This window comes from Berghia stephanieae, chromosome 3 (assembly GCF_034508935.2).
Source record: "Berghia stephanieae isolate SIO BIC M18660-M18661 chromosome 3, UCSD_Bste_1.3, whole genome shotgun sequence".
Taxonomy (NCBI): Eukaryota; Metazoa; Mollusca; class Gastropoda; order Nudibranchia; family Aeolidiidae; genus Berghia; species Berghia stephanieae.
This window is the reverse complement of record NC_088362.1, coordinates 52570139-52587919: the sequence shown is the minus strand read 5'-3', so window position 1 is coordinate 52587919 and position 17781 is coordinate 52570139. Positions and strand designations below refer to the sequence as shown.

The window sequence follows — 17781 nt, the reverse complement described above, 5'->3', positions numbered from 1 at the left end:
CACGCGTTCTTTTGGTAATACTTATTTCTGTATCCGCAGTATTCAGGTACCCATTTACAACTGAGTCAACTGGATGCTTGTAATCTGTGTCTCACCCCATGTTCATAGTATTGTGTTACTTTGAAAACTTGAAATAACACCGGGATAGATCTCGCTTTTGTTTCAATCGTTATTAATCTCTGCGAGGAAATATAAATAAATGCCTAAGGCACGCATTTTTACTTTGACCCCAAGAGCATAAATTAAATTATATAGTCTGATAACCAAACGCAATTATCGTTTTGTTTCTGCTTTTTTTTTTTTTTTTTTTGTTTTGTTTGTTTGTTTGTTGTTTTTTGTTTTGTTTGTTTGTTTGTTTGTTTTTTCTTGAAATCATGGGAAAATGACGTTGTTTAAAGAGAGCCCGAGGTGAGGGATAGAATAAAAGGGACATGAAAGTAGAAAATTATTGATTGAAATTGAAAGTATGGGACGGGAAATAAACAATCGACCTAATGTCCCTAACACATATAAATTTGTCTTATCCTGTTTTCAGCTACCAAAGGTATGTCCTCGTCTGTGTGACTTTGTAGAATTTTAGTATGACATTCGTCAGATCTCTGGTTCTTATCCTTTTGTTTGCATCATAAAGTTGAACCTTGGAAAAAAGAACTCATTACATATATTTTCTCAATGCACTCTCATCTGCAAAATGAGCCCCTGGGTGGTAACAACAAACATTATCATAGGACTATTAAGGCGTCATGTCTCGTTAATTTTAAGTGTTTATGTTGGCTTGAGGGTTTTTGCAAAGCGCTTTGACCATATTTAGCAGATATTGCGCTATATAGAATCTCAAGATACTTTTTAAAGTTGTTAATCACCAGCTCTTAAGTTGTTATTAAGGATCGAGAACGCTAGCAGGAATCGTTATTTATAGGCAGGATGTCCTCGGTCTCTGTGTTATCGCAGCATCCAAAATGACGTTCAATTAGCGTCTAAAATCCTTTTTGATGGATTGCTTTGTGTTCAAATTATGCATTTAGACTCAGCATAATGTCCGTTTTTGTGTAAAGATGAATAGCCATCCTTGAACTTTATTATTAAGTTAGTAATTATAATCTTGTCCTCTATTTTTAAAAATGATTTATTCATTCCATAGGATATCTTTGAAGAACTAATTGCATATATAAAACCAAGCACGTTATATATATATATATATATATATATATATATATATATATATATATATATATTATATATGAGTGTTAGTGGGTACCTGTAGGTACGAGAGTGCTCGATAAGTAGAGCATATAAAAATAGATAAATTCACTCATGTATTTTTAAGCCAAAATGAACGTTTCAATGTCTTTCATTTCCTCAGTTGGCATTTGTCCGTAGAATGGTCATTCATTCGATCGGGAGTCTATCTCTCTCTCTCTCTCTCTCTCTCTCTCTCTCTTTCTCTCTCTCTCTCTCTCTCTCTCTATATATATATATATATATATATATATATATATATATATATATATATATAGAGAGAGAGAGAGAGAGAGACTAATAATGTGATTGATTTGTCTTTCATTTATAATACGAAATGTATGTTCTTATCCAAAAATTATCCTGCACTCTTGAAAACTACAAGACTATGTACCTTTTAACTCTTATATGTACATATATATATATATATATATATATATATATATATATATATATATATATATATATATATATATATATATATGAATATATATGTGGACGCGCGCGTGTGACTATGACTGTGTATCTTGTGCACGACTCGAAGATTAAGTAGACAAGTCAAGTGTCATTTCCAGCATTGTCCCCACTTATGAGAAGATACGCCTTAGTTTGTGTTCTTGTTTGTATTTGTTTTGTTTTGTTGGGTTGTTGTTTCAGTTTTATTTTTGTTTTTGTTCTTTTCTTTTTTTTTTTTTTGGAGGGGGGGGGGGTTGTTTATTGTTGGGTGGGGGGGGGGGGGGGGGGGGGGGGGGGGGTTGGTCTTTTTGGATAGGTTGTTAGATTGTTTAATCAACTTCCTTATACATTTGGTTAGAAAATTCGTACCCGACCATGGAGCGAAAACTATTCTAATTCTAATTTTGGACCAAAATGAGATTTTCAATCTGAGAAAAAAATACGAGACACACATTGTGTGCAATCCTCGTATTGTAATCTAGATTGTCAGATTGACACTTTTATAGGTTTAGTTACAAAGATCGTACTATGACAACCGGTGACATAAATGTCTGAATGATAGTGTTGTTATTGCGATCTATCTTGTCTTCGTTCCAGTATAGAGCGTAATAAATCCCGTTTTTGTACATTTTTCTTCTGTAGTTTAACCGGCAATATTCAAACATAAAGTGAGATACATTGAATTAGAGCTATATTTCCCTACTGCTGCTGATTATAAACGATGAAAATAGTGAAATAAACCATAGCCACGATTACTATAGCAACAACAAATGGCTGAATGTTTGTAAATGTGTCAGGTTTTATGGTTCCGGCCCTACTTATTTAATGGAAATGTAAATTTTAAAAATATGAAATTTGTATTGTCTTTGAGTAGAAAGGTACTTCTTCTTCTTCTTCTTCTTCTTCTTCTTCTTCTTCGTCTTCTTCTTCTTCTTCTTCTTCTTCTTCTTCTTCTTACTACTACTACTACTACTACTACTACTACTACTACTACTACTACTACTACTACTACTACTACTACTACTACTACTACTTCTACTACTACCACTGCTCACACGACACTGAGTGTCCATTGAAATGATATATCAATAACGTCATAATTCTGACAGGCAAAGCCATTATCTGTCATGCCACCATATTACTAATTGGTGTCAAAATAATGGCAGTGTGTCCCACAACCGGATGTGTCCATTGTTGTCATACCAACAACACTTCCGGTGTATAGGCTCTGATCGCATTTGAATTTTGACACCAATATAATTTATTATTTACGACATTAACACTGCAGTCTTTTGCGCACTTGATAAATTAAGGAGCAAGCACGGGTATAACATAAAGATCTGGGAATGTGTGTATGAAACAGTCCCAAAGCAGAGAAAATTTTGAAGAAAAAGACATCCCCAAAAAATAAGTCCGTTGAATTGGTTGATTTTTAAGTATGGTTTTTATCTTGTATTTTTCTCTCTGCTTTGTCTAGCACTGTTGCATAAACATTTTATCAGATCTTAGTCTTGTGTGCACGGAACACTCCACACAACACAGTAGAACCAATGAACACTTCTTTGGCATTATACAAGACAGGGATTAGATTGATATCGATATAGCCCAGTACATAAAGAACTGCATTTACACCTGATGGATCAGGGTTCGAGCTCTGGGTCGTAAGGTCGGTTTTCCTTTCAGCAAGAAAATTCGAGCCTAACTCACTTTGCCTGAGTTTAATTTATTTGTATTAATTAGAGGATAGGGACGAGATGATTAAGTACTTCAGGGATTTCATTTTAACTTTAAATCAGCCTGTCAGCACCCGGTTCACATTTTTAAAAATTGAGCATTTATATAGCGCAAATATCCACTAAACGTGCTCAAAGCGCTTTACAATGGGTCCTCAGCCGAAAGATGCAATACAGAAGCAGAAATGCGTGACCCACCCGTCAGGGCCAGGTCGCGATACCGACTCGATGCCACAAAGCAATGACGAGGGAATTACGCCACCCTCACGCCCAGTGTGGGGTACACTATTTTTGTCCTGGTCCCAATGGAATTAACTTCGGATACAAGAAAAAAGTATGTCTTTAAGTTTAGATAGACAGGAAAAGTTAATTTACTCCAGACTGAGATAATGTGTTTTTTGCTTTGGAATTTTTGTTTTTTGTTTGTCTTTGCTTTGCACCTCTTCCATTACCCCCTGTCACACTCAGCCTGTTCTTTGACGTTAGATCTCTCTTTATTCTCTCTGCTTTTCAATCTGTCTTTCTATCTATCTATCTATCTATCTATCTATCTATCTATCTATCTATCTATCTCTATATACATCTATTCGTTCATTTCTCTATCTATATATCTATCAACCCATCCATCAAACCATATATCCATCTATCTATCTACCCATCCATCTATCTATCTTTCTTTCTTTATTTCTTTATTCATTTATTTCTATCTATCCATCTTTTCATATCCCTCATTATTGTAAGCGAGTATAACAATGAGATGGGATTACTTGCATTGAATCGATACTAGGTAGTGGTTCTTCTCATTAATTTGAATACAAACAATTACTTAAATTTTATATAAACCATTTTCCTTGTAGATTCTACGATGAGGGAGCAAAATATATAAGATAATACATACAGAAAATATCTCTCCGTGTTCAATTAAACAGCTCGGTGGAGTTCTACGATATTATTAAGACAATAGAAATTGAGTTCAACTTTGTAATTCAACACTTGAAACATAACTTTTGAGTTGATCGACGTTCATTGAACGGGCAGCAATTTACAATTTATATATATATATATATATATATATATATATATATATATATATATATATATATATATATATATATGTGTGTGTGTGTGTATATATATATATATATCCCTCTCTCTCTCTTTCTCTCTCTATCTCTCTCTCTCCCTCTCTCTCTCTCTCTCTCTCTCTCTCTCTCTCTCTCCTTATCTCTCTCGCATTCTTTCACAAAGACAAACAAAAGGAACACGTACAAAAATGTATGTTTTTACCATCGTCTCACCACCCACGCCCCCCCCCCCCCACTCACTCACTCTCTCTCTCTCTCTCTCTCTCTCTCTCTCTCTCGCTTCGTATATCTCATTCCTCTCTCTCTCTCTCTTTCACACAAAAAGTACACAAAAGAAACGCGTACAAAAATTCACTTATTCCTCCTATCGCCTCACATCTCTCCTTTATCTCTCTCTCCCTCCTTCCCTTCATATCTCTCTATCTCTCTTTCCCCCCCCCCCCTCCCTCTCTATCTCTATCTCTCTCTCTCTCTCTCTCTCTCTCTCTCTCTCTCTCTCTCTCTATCTCTTCCCTTGTGCGTGCTCATTCGCCAATAATAAAATAAAGTCTCAAAAAATGTAACTCTTGGAGTGACCCCAGACCATGTAATATCGTCCCCAGGCTGTGACAAGGTGTTCTCAAGCTACCAATCCGGAAGTAAGAAAGGAGAGTTCCAGTCCCCTGGGTATCCAAGCCGTTATCCCAACGGGGTCAGCTGCAAGTTCAAGTTCATAGGTCGAAAAGGCGTTGAGAGGGTCAAAATAGAGTTCACCGATTTTAATCTGCAAGGGAGGAGGCCGTCGTAAGTAGCTATAGAATACATTAATCTTGATTACTGTCATTTCATAATTATGTGACTTGATTCAAGTTTATTGAACATAATGAACTTTTTGCCACAATTATTACTATTTCTACTACCATCTTATTTTGTTGATTCCATTTATCATCATTTCTCTTTCATACATGTTGCAATCAAATGTTATGATTTAATGGCGAAATTAAAAAAAAATATGCCCTTCCGCCACGTCGCCTAAACATTCCACGAAGGAATATAGATAATTCATCAAACAAGATGTCTGATGTCAACAGGAATCGCCCATGTTGTCCAAGTGAGCAAATAGGGGGTTAATAATCTTGCCCAAGGAAAAGAAACGAAAGTGCCTGAAGCGGGGCTCGAACCCGGGACCTTCTGAGTCAATGCCTGAACCACTCGGTCACTTCGCCGATTTTAAAGGTGAAAGCCTAACCGGAAATAAAATTAAACCTTGAAACGTGTTACTGTCGGAGTGAGTCGGGTACGACAATATGTATCAAAGTGATAATGACGATATATATTATTCTACTCAATAAAACCTATACTTTAAAGTTGTTTCATATCATAATCATCATAATCATAATTAATCGTTACATAGGTCAAAAGCCTTTAAATGTCCTGTTGTTATTTTGTTTTGCTTTTTTGCAAATATAAATATGTAATAATCAAAACAAACAAAAGAAAAGATCAAATTGTTGCATGGGCATTCTAAGTACACAAAATCGTATACACAAACTATCTACTATAAATTTAATTTAATTTTCAACATCAACATTACTAAAACATAACAACATCTTGATTGGTCCCAATTCATGTTTCATCTCTAGATGTACCAACGATTTCATCAACATCTACTCCCAGTTGAAGAAGGAGTCGGATGATCTACTGGGGGCTCCATTAACTGGACCGTTTTGTGGCGAGGGCACAGAGAGTTTGCCGGCCCTGCTGTTGTCCACGAAGCACATCCTTGTTATCTGGTTCTACTCCAACAACGAGAAGAGCAACAATGGATTCAGGGGCACTTACGAATTCGTTGAAAGTAGGTGTACTTTTTTTTTTTGATTATTTTGCTTCACATATTATGGTATCATAATCTTTTAAGTGTCAATGACATGAAAAAAAAACACAACTTTAAATAGTATTATGTCATACACTAGATAAAATCGGATAATAACTTGTACAATCTGAATGATACAATGTATTGTGTCCATGTTTAATTTTAGAAGTTAATACTTAATGTCCTATTTACAATGTGGCTCCAATATATTTGAATATATGTCTTATTGTTATTTTATGGCCTCCAAAGTTTAATAGAAATAAGTCCAATCTTGCACCCGACGTCAAATGAATACATCCAAACTAGATATACCTTGTATCAGCAAAATGCGATTTCCACATTTTGGTTAGACACAAAGATGGGTCACAATTTGTGGAAGCAAAAAATAACATGGGAAAAAGTCGCTTAAGATGGTATACATTCAGACCTGCCTACTATAAGAAAATATCGTTGAATTACGAAATTTTGGGTCCAATTTTAGAACTTCATGAATAATCTCTAAATCATTAAAACGTATTGAAAATGAAAGTTGATGCGATATCAGATAATTTTAAGGAATTTAATGTGTTATTTTGAGAGCAAATTATTCATTTTTAAGTTTAACAATATAGACTGCAATTTTTATCACCTAAAGAATACGATATTAAGAATTTTTCAAGTAGGCAGGTCTGTACATTGAATTAATTTTGCAGTGTGGATGGATTCTATTCTATCAACAGGACAGTACTGCTTTCGCTGAACCTTGCCTGGAAGGTATTTAATGTGCGCGACCACAGGGACCTGTCTATCTATATTTTCACGATCTAAACATGACGATTTTAGAACAATTTAGATATACTGGTGAGCACAAGTTAAGAGATGGGCCTGAAACTAAATGTTAAAAAAACCGAATGCATGGTAATCTCAAAGAACCACAACAACGCGACGTTTCATTTGTCAAGTAAAGGAGAGCCCATCAAACAAGTAAAGAAATTTAAATATGTAGGCACTATCATTACCCATCATGCACGTGAAATAGTGGATATGAAACAAGAATAGCAATAGCAAACATGCGTCCAGTTGTGTCAAAACAACAACCTAACGTTGAAGACCAGAATGAAAGTAGTGGAAACATATGTTATAAGTACACTTTTATACGGTTGTGAAAAGTGGACGCTTGACAAATAATGCACTAGGTGGTTAGAGGCATTGGAGATGTGGATGTAAAGAAGATATTGAAGTTATCATGGATAGACAAGTATACGAACGAGGAAGTGTTGGCGAAGGTGAGAAAAGGAAGAATATTGATAGATGCCATCAGAAAGAGACAGTTACGGTTTCTGGGACTTATGTGGAGGAGAGACGGAATAAAAATGTTGGTAACGAGTTGGAAAGAGAGCTAGAGGAAGACAGAGAATAACATATTTAAATAAACTATGAATGGCCAAAAGTAATTTTTAAAAGCATTGCAGACTGCATGCGCCCCGCAGAGGATCGTGATACGAGGAGACAGCTGACCGGCAACATGCTCAAGAGTACAAGCCACGATGGATGATGATGAAACATGACAACATATTTTAATTTATTTTCACGTTAGCAATATCCGCTTATATTTACAAATGTGACCGATCTCACCGAATCTGTGTTGTAATAAAGAGCAGTATGAATTTTTAAAAAGCACTAAGAAAAAGAGGTAAAGAAGATTGTCCATTCAATCTAGTAACTAGTATATATTTTAAATATATTCTTACGACTCTTAGACGGTAGAATTACAGCTTTGTGTTTCGGAGATTACTGGACACCTTCAGTATAACGCTCATCATTGGGATCGACTGAAGTAACATATACATATACAAATCATTCAATAATTTATAGAATTCTTATTCATTTTGAACGACATGCAAGCTGTAAGAATTATATAAATTACAAACTGAAATTTTAAAGCGGTCTTAAGAGTTTTAACTCCACACTTGAAACCATTCAGAAGAGACCGGTCACACTCTAGGATTATGATGTCATTTGGTTGTGCTGGGAAGAGGATGTATGTGATGTGCTGCAAAGAAAACTCTAACACTTACTTATAAGAATAAGAGTATCTACTTATTATGTAGTCTAACGATGAATTAACTTCAGCTGGACTCAAACTTTGTTTTATTTGAACACAAATTCTTAATATTTACGATTTGAAAAAAGGGTGTAAAAACCCATCCCAAACTATCAATCTTCCTCAACTGGGGATCGAACCTAAGACATCCCTTCTTCTTTTTAATTCTTTACTGATTTTACTATTGTTGGATACTGGTTTTTCAATGTAAATTTGGTTTATTTTCCAGTCTACTTTGCTTTAACATGAATTGATTTGACTATATTTTTTTTCTTGTTAATATTTATACTATTTAATCAGTTGGCTTCACAATGTAAGGCATTTCTTTAAATTTTCTTTATCAATTTTTAATCAATTCACTTCTCTCTCTCTCTCTCTCTCACACACACACACACACACACACACACAATCACACACTCTCTCTCTCTCTCTATCTCTCTCTCTCTTTCCAACGATAGGTATAACTTTTTAATGTCGTCACTCGCAAAGTACACAGCACATGAATTATCTTCTACGTACATGATAGTCTAGATATTTTATCAATATATAAACTTCTATAATTGATTTCAATTGTTATAATTTAGTGTTTGTACTCACCCAGGGTCGGTTTGTGCATTTTGTCAATGGTATCCTTTTAAAAAAGATGAGGACTTGAAATTCAAGCTATTTAAAATTCCCCCCTAGATATATATTAATTTACAAAATTAAAAACTAAACTATTTATTCGTTTGAAAAATAAATGTTATCCTGATCATACCAATATTAGTACAGCTGCCTTCAGATACCACTAAATGGACCAGCCGGCCCTGAGATTACATCTAGTTTGAATGTGTCCCTTTTCCAATTCCCCTCCGCCGGCTGAGATCGGTGTCGATAGCCCAAAGTGTCTGCAGCCTCTTCTGTTTCAGTTGACCATGGCATGCCCACGGCCTCGCCAGACTACTGTGATTACATCTTCAAGAGTAAAGACAAATCCATTGGAAACCTTAAGTCTCCCACATACCCAGGCGTTTATCCAGATAATATATTCTGCACCTACAATTTACAAGGAAAGCCAGGCCAAAGGATTAAACTTACATTCGAAGACTTTTCGCTGTTTTACGGTGGTGAATAGTAAGTCCAAATCAATGGATGGTGACGGTGAACACTAATCTCCTTACCCTACTAACTTCGCTGTTACTAATCTACCACCCTTGTTAAAAATACGATTTTTTTCACCACCCGCCTCCCAACATTATCTTCCAATTATCGATTTGTTTTGATTTTCGGTGCTTGGTATCACTTTCCGAACAATATTTTCTTTGTTTTAGGATTATTATATTTTGCGCCCATTTTTATTTTTTCTCTTTCTATTGTTTTAACCTTACTTGCGAAAATGTACCGCTGCAATTACCATCCAATTTTGTACTATTTTTATACTAACAAACCCCGAGTAGGCAAGCTTATTTAACCAGTCCTCTTTCTCTTGCTGTCACAATTGGAATACCATCTCAAAATTTTAATGGATGTCTAAATCGTTCTTAATTTCAAGGCAAATCATATTAGCTATAAACAGCAAATAAAAAAAATCATTTTGGAGTTGCGCTAATGAAAGAAGCTCGGATTTAAAATTTATACGACAAAGTATTCTTGTTGATGAAGTCGATTGGTCATCAAAGCCGAAATCGGACACTTAAATCATTGGTTGTCTGTGTATTTCGAAATTACGATTATTACCCTTCTTTTGTATTCTTCTACAAACTTATAGAATTCGAAAACCAAAAACGACGAATAGCAATTTACATAATGACACTGGCTTTCCACTCCGGTATTGATAATATCATCTTTTAAAACGTAACATTATTGAGAAGCGAATTCTATTTTAAACGATTATTCTAATCATTGTCTCGTAAAATTGATAACGCGAAGACTTCATAAAATCGAATACAACACAGCGACACGAAACGGCAGACTTTCACATTGACTTATGACTTGATGGTTAAACAAAACACTCCAGGAACTGCGTTTGGTTGATTATGTAAGTATAGCAAAGCCAGGAGAATTCGATGGAAAGCTTGTCTTGTAGAATTCAATGAAATACCATTTTGATGAGCACTTAACTGTTTCCGGTTGCATGGACTCTTGGGTCTGAAAATACTCAATTCAGACTAGAAAAAGTAAAAACACAAACCAAAAAAAAAAAATTTGATGTATGACGAAAAGTCAAAATTTAATTTGAAATAATAAAGGGGAAAAAAGCAAATAAAAAACGAAAACGGTAATGCCTTAAGAGAAATGGTTGTAATAATTGTTTAATTAATTGCGCGTAACGCAAATGAAATGTAAAGAGTAGAAGAAAAAAAAAAGCACACTCCTGCCTCCCCTATTTTTGCAACCACTCGGAGATTCCGGACTCTCACTGATTAGCGGAATGTCGTAAATTTAGGTAACGGCTTCCTCCTGGCTTTGCAATTGTTTTCTATCTTTGAATGCGTCATTAGCAAGCGGAAGTAGATTTTAGAGGCACGCTTGATGTTGTCAGTCCTGTCATCTCTATGAATAAAAGGCTCTCTCTCTTCCTCTTTTTATTATCTTCTCTCTCTCTCTCTCTCTCTCTCTTTCTTTCTCTCTCTCTCTCTTTCTTTCTTCATATCTCTCTCTCTCTCTCTCTCTCTCTCTCTCTCTCTCTCCCTCTCTCTCTCTCTCTCTCTCTCTCTCTTTCTTTCTTTATTTCTCCTTGCACGACTTTTCATCTCTCATTAATCTGTCTATCTTACTGCTCTCTCTCTCTCTCTCTTTCTCTCTCTCTCTCTCTCTCTCTTTCTCTCTCTCTCTCTCTCAACAAGTGGTTTACAATTGAAAACACTGTCGTTGTTTTATTTGCATGATTTTACTCAGCCCTAACTTTACACAGACAACGCATATATAAACACAAACATTTACGTGAATGTACACAAATGAGCCCTGTAATCCGTATTTCTACAAATCTTGAATCGTTATTTTTGCATGTATTGCAACCTAATCTTCTTCATCCTTCTACCTTATAAACCATCTACGGCAAGAAAACTAATCCCGCGTTCTCTCTTATAATTTCTTTGAATCGGCTTTTATGTGTCGATAACAAACAAATAAATTGGGATTAACAGCGAGCTGTCTTAAACTATCAACAATGTTTATTTGACATCAGCATCCCAACGTTGTTGCTCGAAAGGGAAAAATACGTCGAAGAGCATCATTTCTTCTGAAACAAAACCAAAATCTTAAAAAAAAACAACAAAAAAAACAAACAAAAAAAACAAAAACAGACAAAAACAAAGGAAACAAAAAGGATTAAAACTAGCTTTTTCCCAGTAGTCTTCAAATTACTCATGACGTCTTTAAATTCAACGAGCGCAAAACACTGCGTTCTATGTTCAATCTTAATTAATTCGTGGAAAACAAAATATATAAAGTTCAAAAGACCAAGAAAACTGACGATGGTTTCTTAAACACAATATATTAGAATAATTTCGTAAAAGTAAAATCATTTACGAAATTAATCGACAAAGAATTGGATTCATTAAGATACGAATGTAATTAATATTTGTCATAAACAACAAACACATCTGATGTTTTAAGATGATTTCAATATCATGTCATGTATAAGGCATTGAAAGGATTACTATCCCAGTTAGCTTTTTAAAATATAAGATAAGATTAATTACAATGTAAGATATATTAGCTGCATGCTTTTAACCTATTAACTGCGTACTCTGGAAAAAACAAAACAACTCGTATTTAAAAATTTGGCCAGAAAACTCGTCCTTCAAATATCGATTGATTTAATTGACCCTTATCTTAGCAAAAACTCTGAAACATGGGACTTCGCGAAGTCTTCCTTAAAGTCCCAGGTTTGAAAGGTTTTGCAAAGATGAGGGTCATTTAAATCGATAGATATTTGAAGGACGAGTTTTCTGTCCAAGATTTTAAATAAGTTTTGAATTAATTTTTTTCCAGAGTGAAGCAGTTAACTAGTCAAAGAGTTGTTTCCAATCTACTCAATTGTTTCTCCTTATCTAGATGTGTTGGTTTTTTAAAGACATTTCCTATACGTCAAAAAGGAATGAACAAAATTGAATATAACTGCTTCAACAAAAAGTAAAAAGAACAAAATACTAAACACGGAACGTTTAGGGCTCAAAACCCTTCTTCAGCTAACAACACTGAAATGTTTTTTGTTGGCTGAAGAAGGGTTTTGAGCCCGAAATGTTCCGTGTATGGAATTTACATCTTTTTTTTTTTGAAGATGTTATATTCATTTTTGTTTATTACTTTTTGACGTATAGGAAATGTCTTTAAAAATATCCAGATAAAGAGAAAAGAATTGAGTAGATTGGAAACAAAATGTTTAACTAGTTAACTGCCGCACAGTCCACAACATTTCGCAGCTTAGTATCACAATAGGATTCAATAGTCTGATGTCACGTCCGCCCAGCAACGAGCAGCTTGGTTCTAAACAAAGAAAATCTGTTCTTGTTTATTCTTATTGCTGACTAGAACTTTTTCACATGCCATGTGATCAAAATGTATAAAAGTCAAAACATGATCAGATTTAAAATGTTTTTTCCCCCTCTGGATACACTTTTATGCTCGTCGGAGAAGTATTTCATACGGGTGTCCGCCATTGTTCCGATAGTTTAGATCCAGCTACTAAGTTACTATGCGTCATTTCGAGGGAAGTGACGTCACGACTATTGAAGCCTATAATATATAGACGTGACTATGGCTAGGTTAGACAACGCTTTCAAATTGAATGGCTGTGTTGTGCCTATTCGTGATGATAGCTTTACTTATTATTGTTGATATGTTTTGTCTATGTTGTAATCTCCAATAGATTTCTATTCATTTCTTACTTAATCCAATTATTGATTCGACGTTCTGCTTTTGTTTGAACTGCTTTTTAGTCTTCAATTTTACATCATATGATTGCTATAGCTTTGATTGGTAGATAGATCATTCTATGACAATCATTCTAGAAACATAGAACTTGATATTTGTTCCTGACTTTCGCTATAGTTCTATATTTTTTCTTTCCCTTTTATTTAAAATTCCTTTTCTGATTTCCCTCCTTAAAACCATATTTTTTCCCTTTTCCGTTAAAACAGTAGCTTAATAATATTTAAGCTTCAATGCAAAAAGTTTACTGACGTTGATTAATAATCTATAACTTATAAAATGAGATAGATAGTATACGATTAAATTGAATAATTATTTAAATTATTTTTTTTGTGTGTGTGTTTCGACAAACTCTTTGCTATAAGTAAATGTCCAGAATTGATCTCATAGATATATTATTATCTTTGATAGTAATACATATTTACAACGAAATTTACTATTTGTGACATCCTTTTCGAACTGTTCTCAACGTATATCATATCTTGCATGTTGACATCGTTATTATTATATTCATTGTTTATTATTATTATTATTATTATTATTATTATTATTATTATTATTATTATTATTATTATTATTATTATTATTATTATTATATTATTATTATTATATTATCACCATTATTATTGTTATTCTTCTTCTTCTTCTTCTTCTTCTTCTTCTTCTTCTTCTTCTTCTTATTATTATTATTATTATTATTATTATTATTATTATTATTATTATTATTATTATTATTATTATTATTATTATTATTATTATTATCATTATTATTATTATTATCATTATTATTATTATTTACGTCGGTTATGGCTCTAAGGAATAGAAAAATCGTTATTGATTTTAGTTTATATTTAATAGATATGTGTTATATTCGCTTATTTCTCAAAAAGATTTCTAGAAAACCCTGATTTTTTTTTCTTTTGTAAACACATGATGTGAAACAAAAATAACTTGTCTGAAGTCAGCATGTTTAAAACTTGATCAAACTGACATTCATAGCCTTTTTAAAAATGGAAATAGGAGACTACGATAGGATAAGGTTGGTGTATCTTTTTTAATTGAAAGTAGAAGATATCGAAAGTAGATATGATTATGCCAATATATTGGTCCATTTTGTGAATTAGATAAATTTTTTATATATAATTGTCGTCGTTATAATTTAATTGATATAATTCTTGTTACTGGCAATGAAATGTTATTTCTTTATTTTATACTAATTAAGTTGTTGACAATGCGACATAACCTGCATGAGTTATGTTATTCTGGCATCATTTTTTGGATATATCAAATAGGATTTATAAGATAATATCACAAACTTGCATGCTTTCTATTTGGTGTATTGTTCATGAAGGAATAAATGTTTTGAATGCCTAGATGGGTAAGATACTAGGCACTTTAATAATATCCAATTCATGTTGTTTTACAAATTCTTTGGTTATATATCATAATTTTAAAAAAATTCTATAAGATTTGATTGTTTTAAAAGTGAGGTATTCTTATATGTATTGAGTTCTTTAAAATAGATGTCATAGTCATAGTTATGTTTTAAAGAAAATTGAAACAGTCCAATATGAATTGTCGTCATTTTATTATAAATGCAACGTGGGACACTTCAAATTTGTTTGTATAATACCCAATATTAACCCAACTTTCTTTTTGTTGGAATGGAGAAAGCTCTGGTATAGTTTAATACCACAATACAATCATAAAAAGAAAGTTCAATTCGATTCAATTCAAAGATTTATTTTTAGGCGGCAATTGACAATATAAAACAAAGATTAACATATAATTTCCAGTTAACAAATCAAAACAGGTAAAATCAATTATGGACCAAAGCAAATAAGAAATAAAGTAGATAAATAGATTGGTAAGTATAAAATAAGTAAATAAAAATAGATGAATTAATACACAGATAAATAAATAAATAGATAAATAAATAAACAACATTCACTTGACTAAAATGGCACCATATAATATAACACAAGGAATTAATTCTAATTGTTGACTAGGTTTACAAGTTGTTGAAGAAATGATATCTAAAAGCGACTATTTGGTCTAGTGGTATGACACTCGCTTTTAGATCGGAACCGTCCTGGGTTCGAGCCTCGCTTGGGGCATTGTTGAGTCCTTGGAGAAGGCCCTTTACTCGCAGTCTCTAACCGTACTCAGGTGTAAAATGGGTACCTGGCTGTTTACAGTGTTATCTCTGTTCGAAAAATGTGTAACATCGCCTAGCAGGCGTCATGTCCCGTCCTAAATGTTAAATGTTGCTGTTGGCCAGGGATCCCTTGTAAAGCACTTTGAGCACATCAAGTGAATATTGCGCTATATAGCAGCTCAATTAAAAAATTAAAAGCCCTTTCAACAATCATCACATTTTCATATGGCACTTCTCAGAAATCCCCCAACTCGTCTTGTCACAAAAGCTTTCCTCTTGCGACTTAAAAAGAATAGACAATTAATTTTGCAGTCGATTCAAATGTGTTGCTGATGTTTATGGGAATAATCAATTAACGTATCAGATTTATTACACTTGTTGGCAATTTCCTAAAACTATCATTATCACGCGAAATGTAATACTTCCATCTAAACAAATTATTCAAAAAATATCAAATATTGAATTATACAATAATATACAATAATTGACTTTTCAGGAATGGCCAAATCAAATTTAATTTTCATATTTATTATTATCATTAAATTTGTTCTCTTACCATGACGTTCGTTGAAGTTATGTGGATTTACACAGTAGAATTATATGTTTGCTATTCCCACTACCATCTATCCAGTAATTATTTGCTTGATTATCCAACTTCTTTAGAAAATCGAAAACAGTGAAAGAAATATGATATAAACAATCAGCACCTCAAAATATCTTTTTTGTTGTGAATGGTTCAAGAATGATTGTCGTATCGTCCATAACTTAAAATAAGAAGAATATTTGATTTAAATATAGATAGATAGTTTAAACATACAGCTTATTTGTCATGATAAATATTGACTAGACGTCTACTTTTAAAGAGCTATATGATTAAAAAACTAATGAAATCAACAGTTTATGTTGTTTATATAACTTTGAAAAAGTGTAATCTATGCATGAAAGTTACACAGAGAATTTAAAGAAGGTTAAAACCAATTACCTCTCAAATGATACGATACTATAAGAAACATTAGGAAAATATGAAGGACTGTAAATGAATAACCAAACATGTATTGTAATCTAAACATAAAAGTAAAAATGATGCTTAACGTTTTGAAGGGGAAAAACTGTACCTATAGAGAGATGAAAATTAACGGTAAAATGATTTAAAAACTGAAAGACACAATATATCATGCTTAACTTTCTATGATAACTTTGTATCTTCACAGCTGCCCTTTTGATTATTTGACGATATACGACGGAACCAAAAAGCATGACCAAAAAATTGGCAAGTTCTGCGGCAGCTACAACCGGTCAACTGTCATTTACTCGAGCAGGGAATCCATGAGATTGGTATTCACTACTGGAGAAGATCGACTTGATTTTGATGAGCATTCCTACCAAAGCAACGCCGATTTCCAATTTGAACGACGTGGTTTCAACCTTAGATATGAATTTAGCGACAGGTTTGTCAAACTCGGTAAGTATGGAAAGTACCAGTTATTTGGTTTTTGTCTGACTTTAGAGTTTTCATAATATTATTGTGTTGATTATGCCATTGATTTTTTTTGGTGACAAAATCCTTTCTTGTTATATAAAAGACATTTTATATAGATAGCAAAATGTCTACGTAACGTGCTAAAAGCTGTTTACAAGGGGTCCCTAGCCAACAGCAACAATTAACATGTAGGACGACACGTGAGGCCTGTAGGGCGAAAATACATTTTTTGCGACTAAGACAACGCTATTAACTGCCAGGTACTCATTTTACACATGAGTACGGGGAGAGAATGTGAGTAAAGAGAGTTTTTTTAAAGCAAGGACTCAACTATGCGCCGCTCATAGGAGGACTCGGACCTAGGACCTTCCGACCGCAGGCGAGTGCCATACAACAAGACCACTTATTTCCTGCCACACAAAACATATCACTGCCTATTTTTTTTTTTAACGGGCAAACAGCGAATTGTCTTAAGGAGTGCATGGAGGTAGTACCAAATACATTTATTGTTCTCATCGAGTGTTCCATGAATACTTCTCATTTTCTTTAGGTACTCGTTAACTCGTGACGTAATTGGGGGAAAGGGGGGGGGGATATAAAGCTATGATTTAACATGGTTAAAAATAAGTTGTCTTTAGGACCATTAAATTAGGCCCATGGAGCCGGTGTATACCGGTGTCTATAGCTTTAAACGGATAGAGCTATTGCTTGCTACCCCTTGGATAGGACGATAGTCTTTCGTAAAGTACTTGCCGCCAGGTCTAGCAGATCCAGCTACTAC

General features: G+C 33.7%; 1 protein-coding gene across 7 annotated transcripts in view; it reads left to right on the top strand.

Annotated features, from left to right (window-relative positions):
* LOC144967978 (suppressor of lurcher protein 1-like) overlaps nucleotides 1-17781 on the top strand; it is a 292853-nt gene that overhangs the window by 248421 nt on the left and 26651 nt on the right. For 5 of the 7 annotated variants that reach the window (XM_078905814.1, XM_078905816.1, XM_078905815.1 and 2 more), the window contains 4 exons: nucleotides 5116-5296; nucleotides 6136-6347; nucleotides 9342-9561; nucleotides 16732-16982. In XM_078905814.1, the coding sequence (XP_078761940.1) occupies nucleotides 5116-5296; nucleotides 6136-6347; nucleotides 9342-9561; nucleotides 16732-16982 (864 nt within the window). The remainder of the gene's footprint in view (nucleotides 1-5115; nucleotides 5297-6135; nucleotides 6348-9341; nucleotides 9562-16731; nucleotides 16983-17781) is intronic. The other 2 variants (XM_078905820.1, XM_078905818.1) reach the window with 1 other exon arrangement.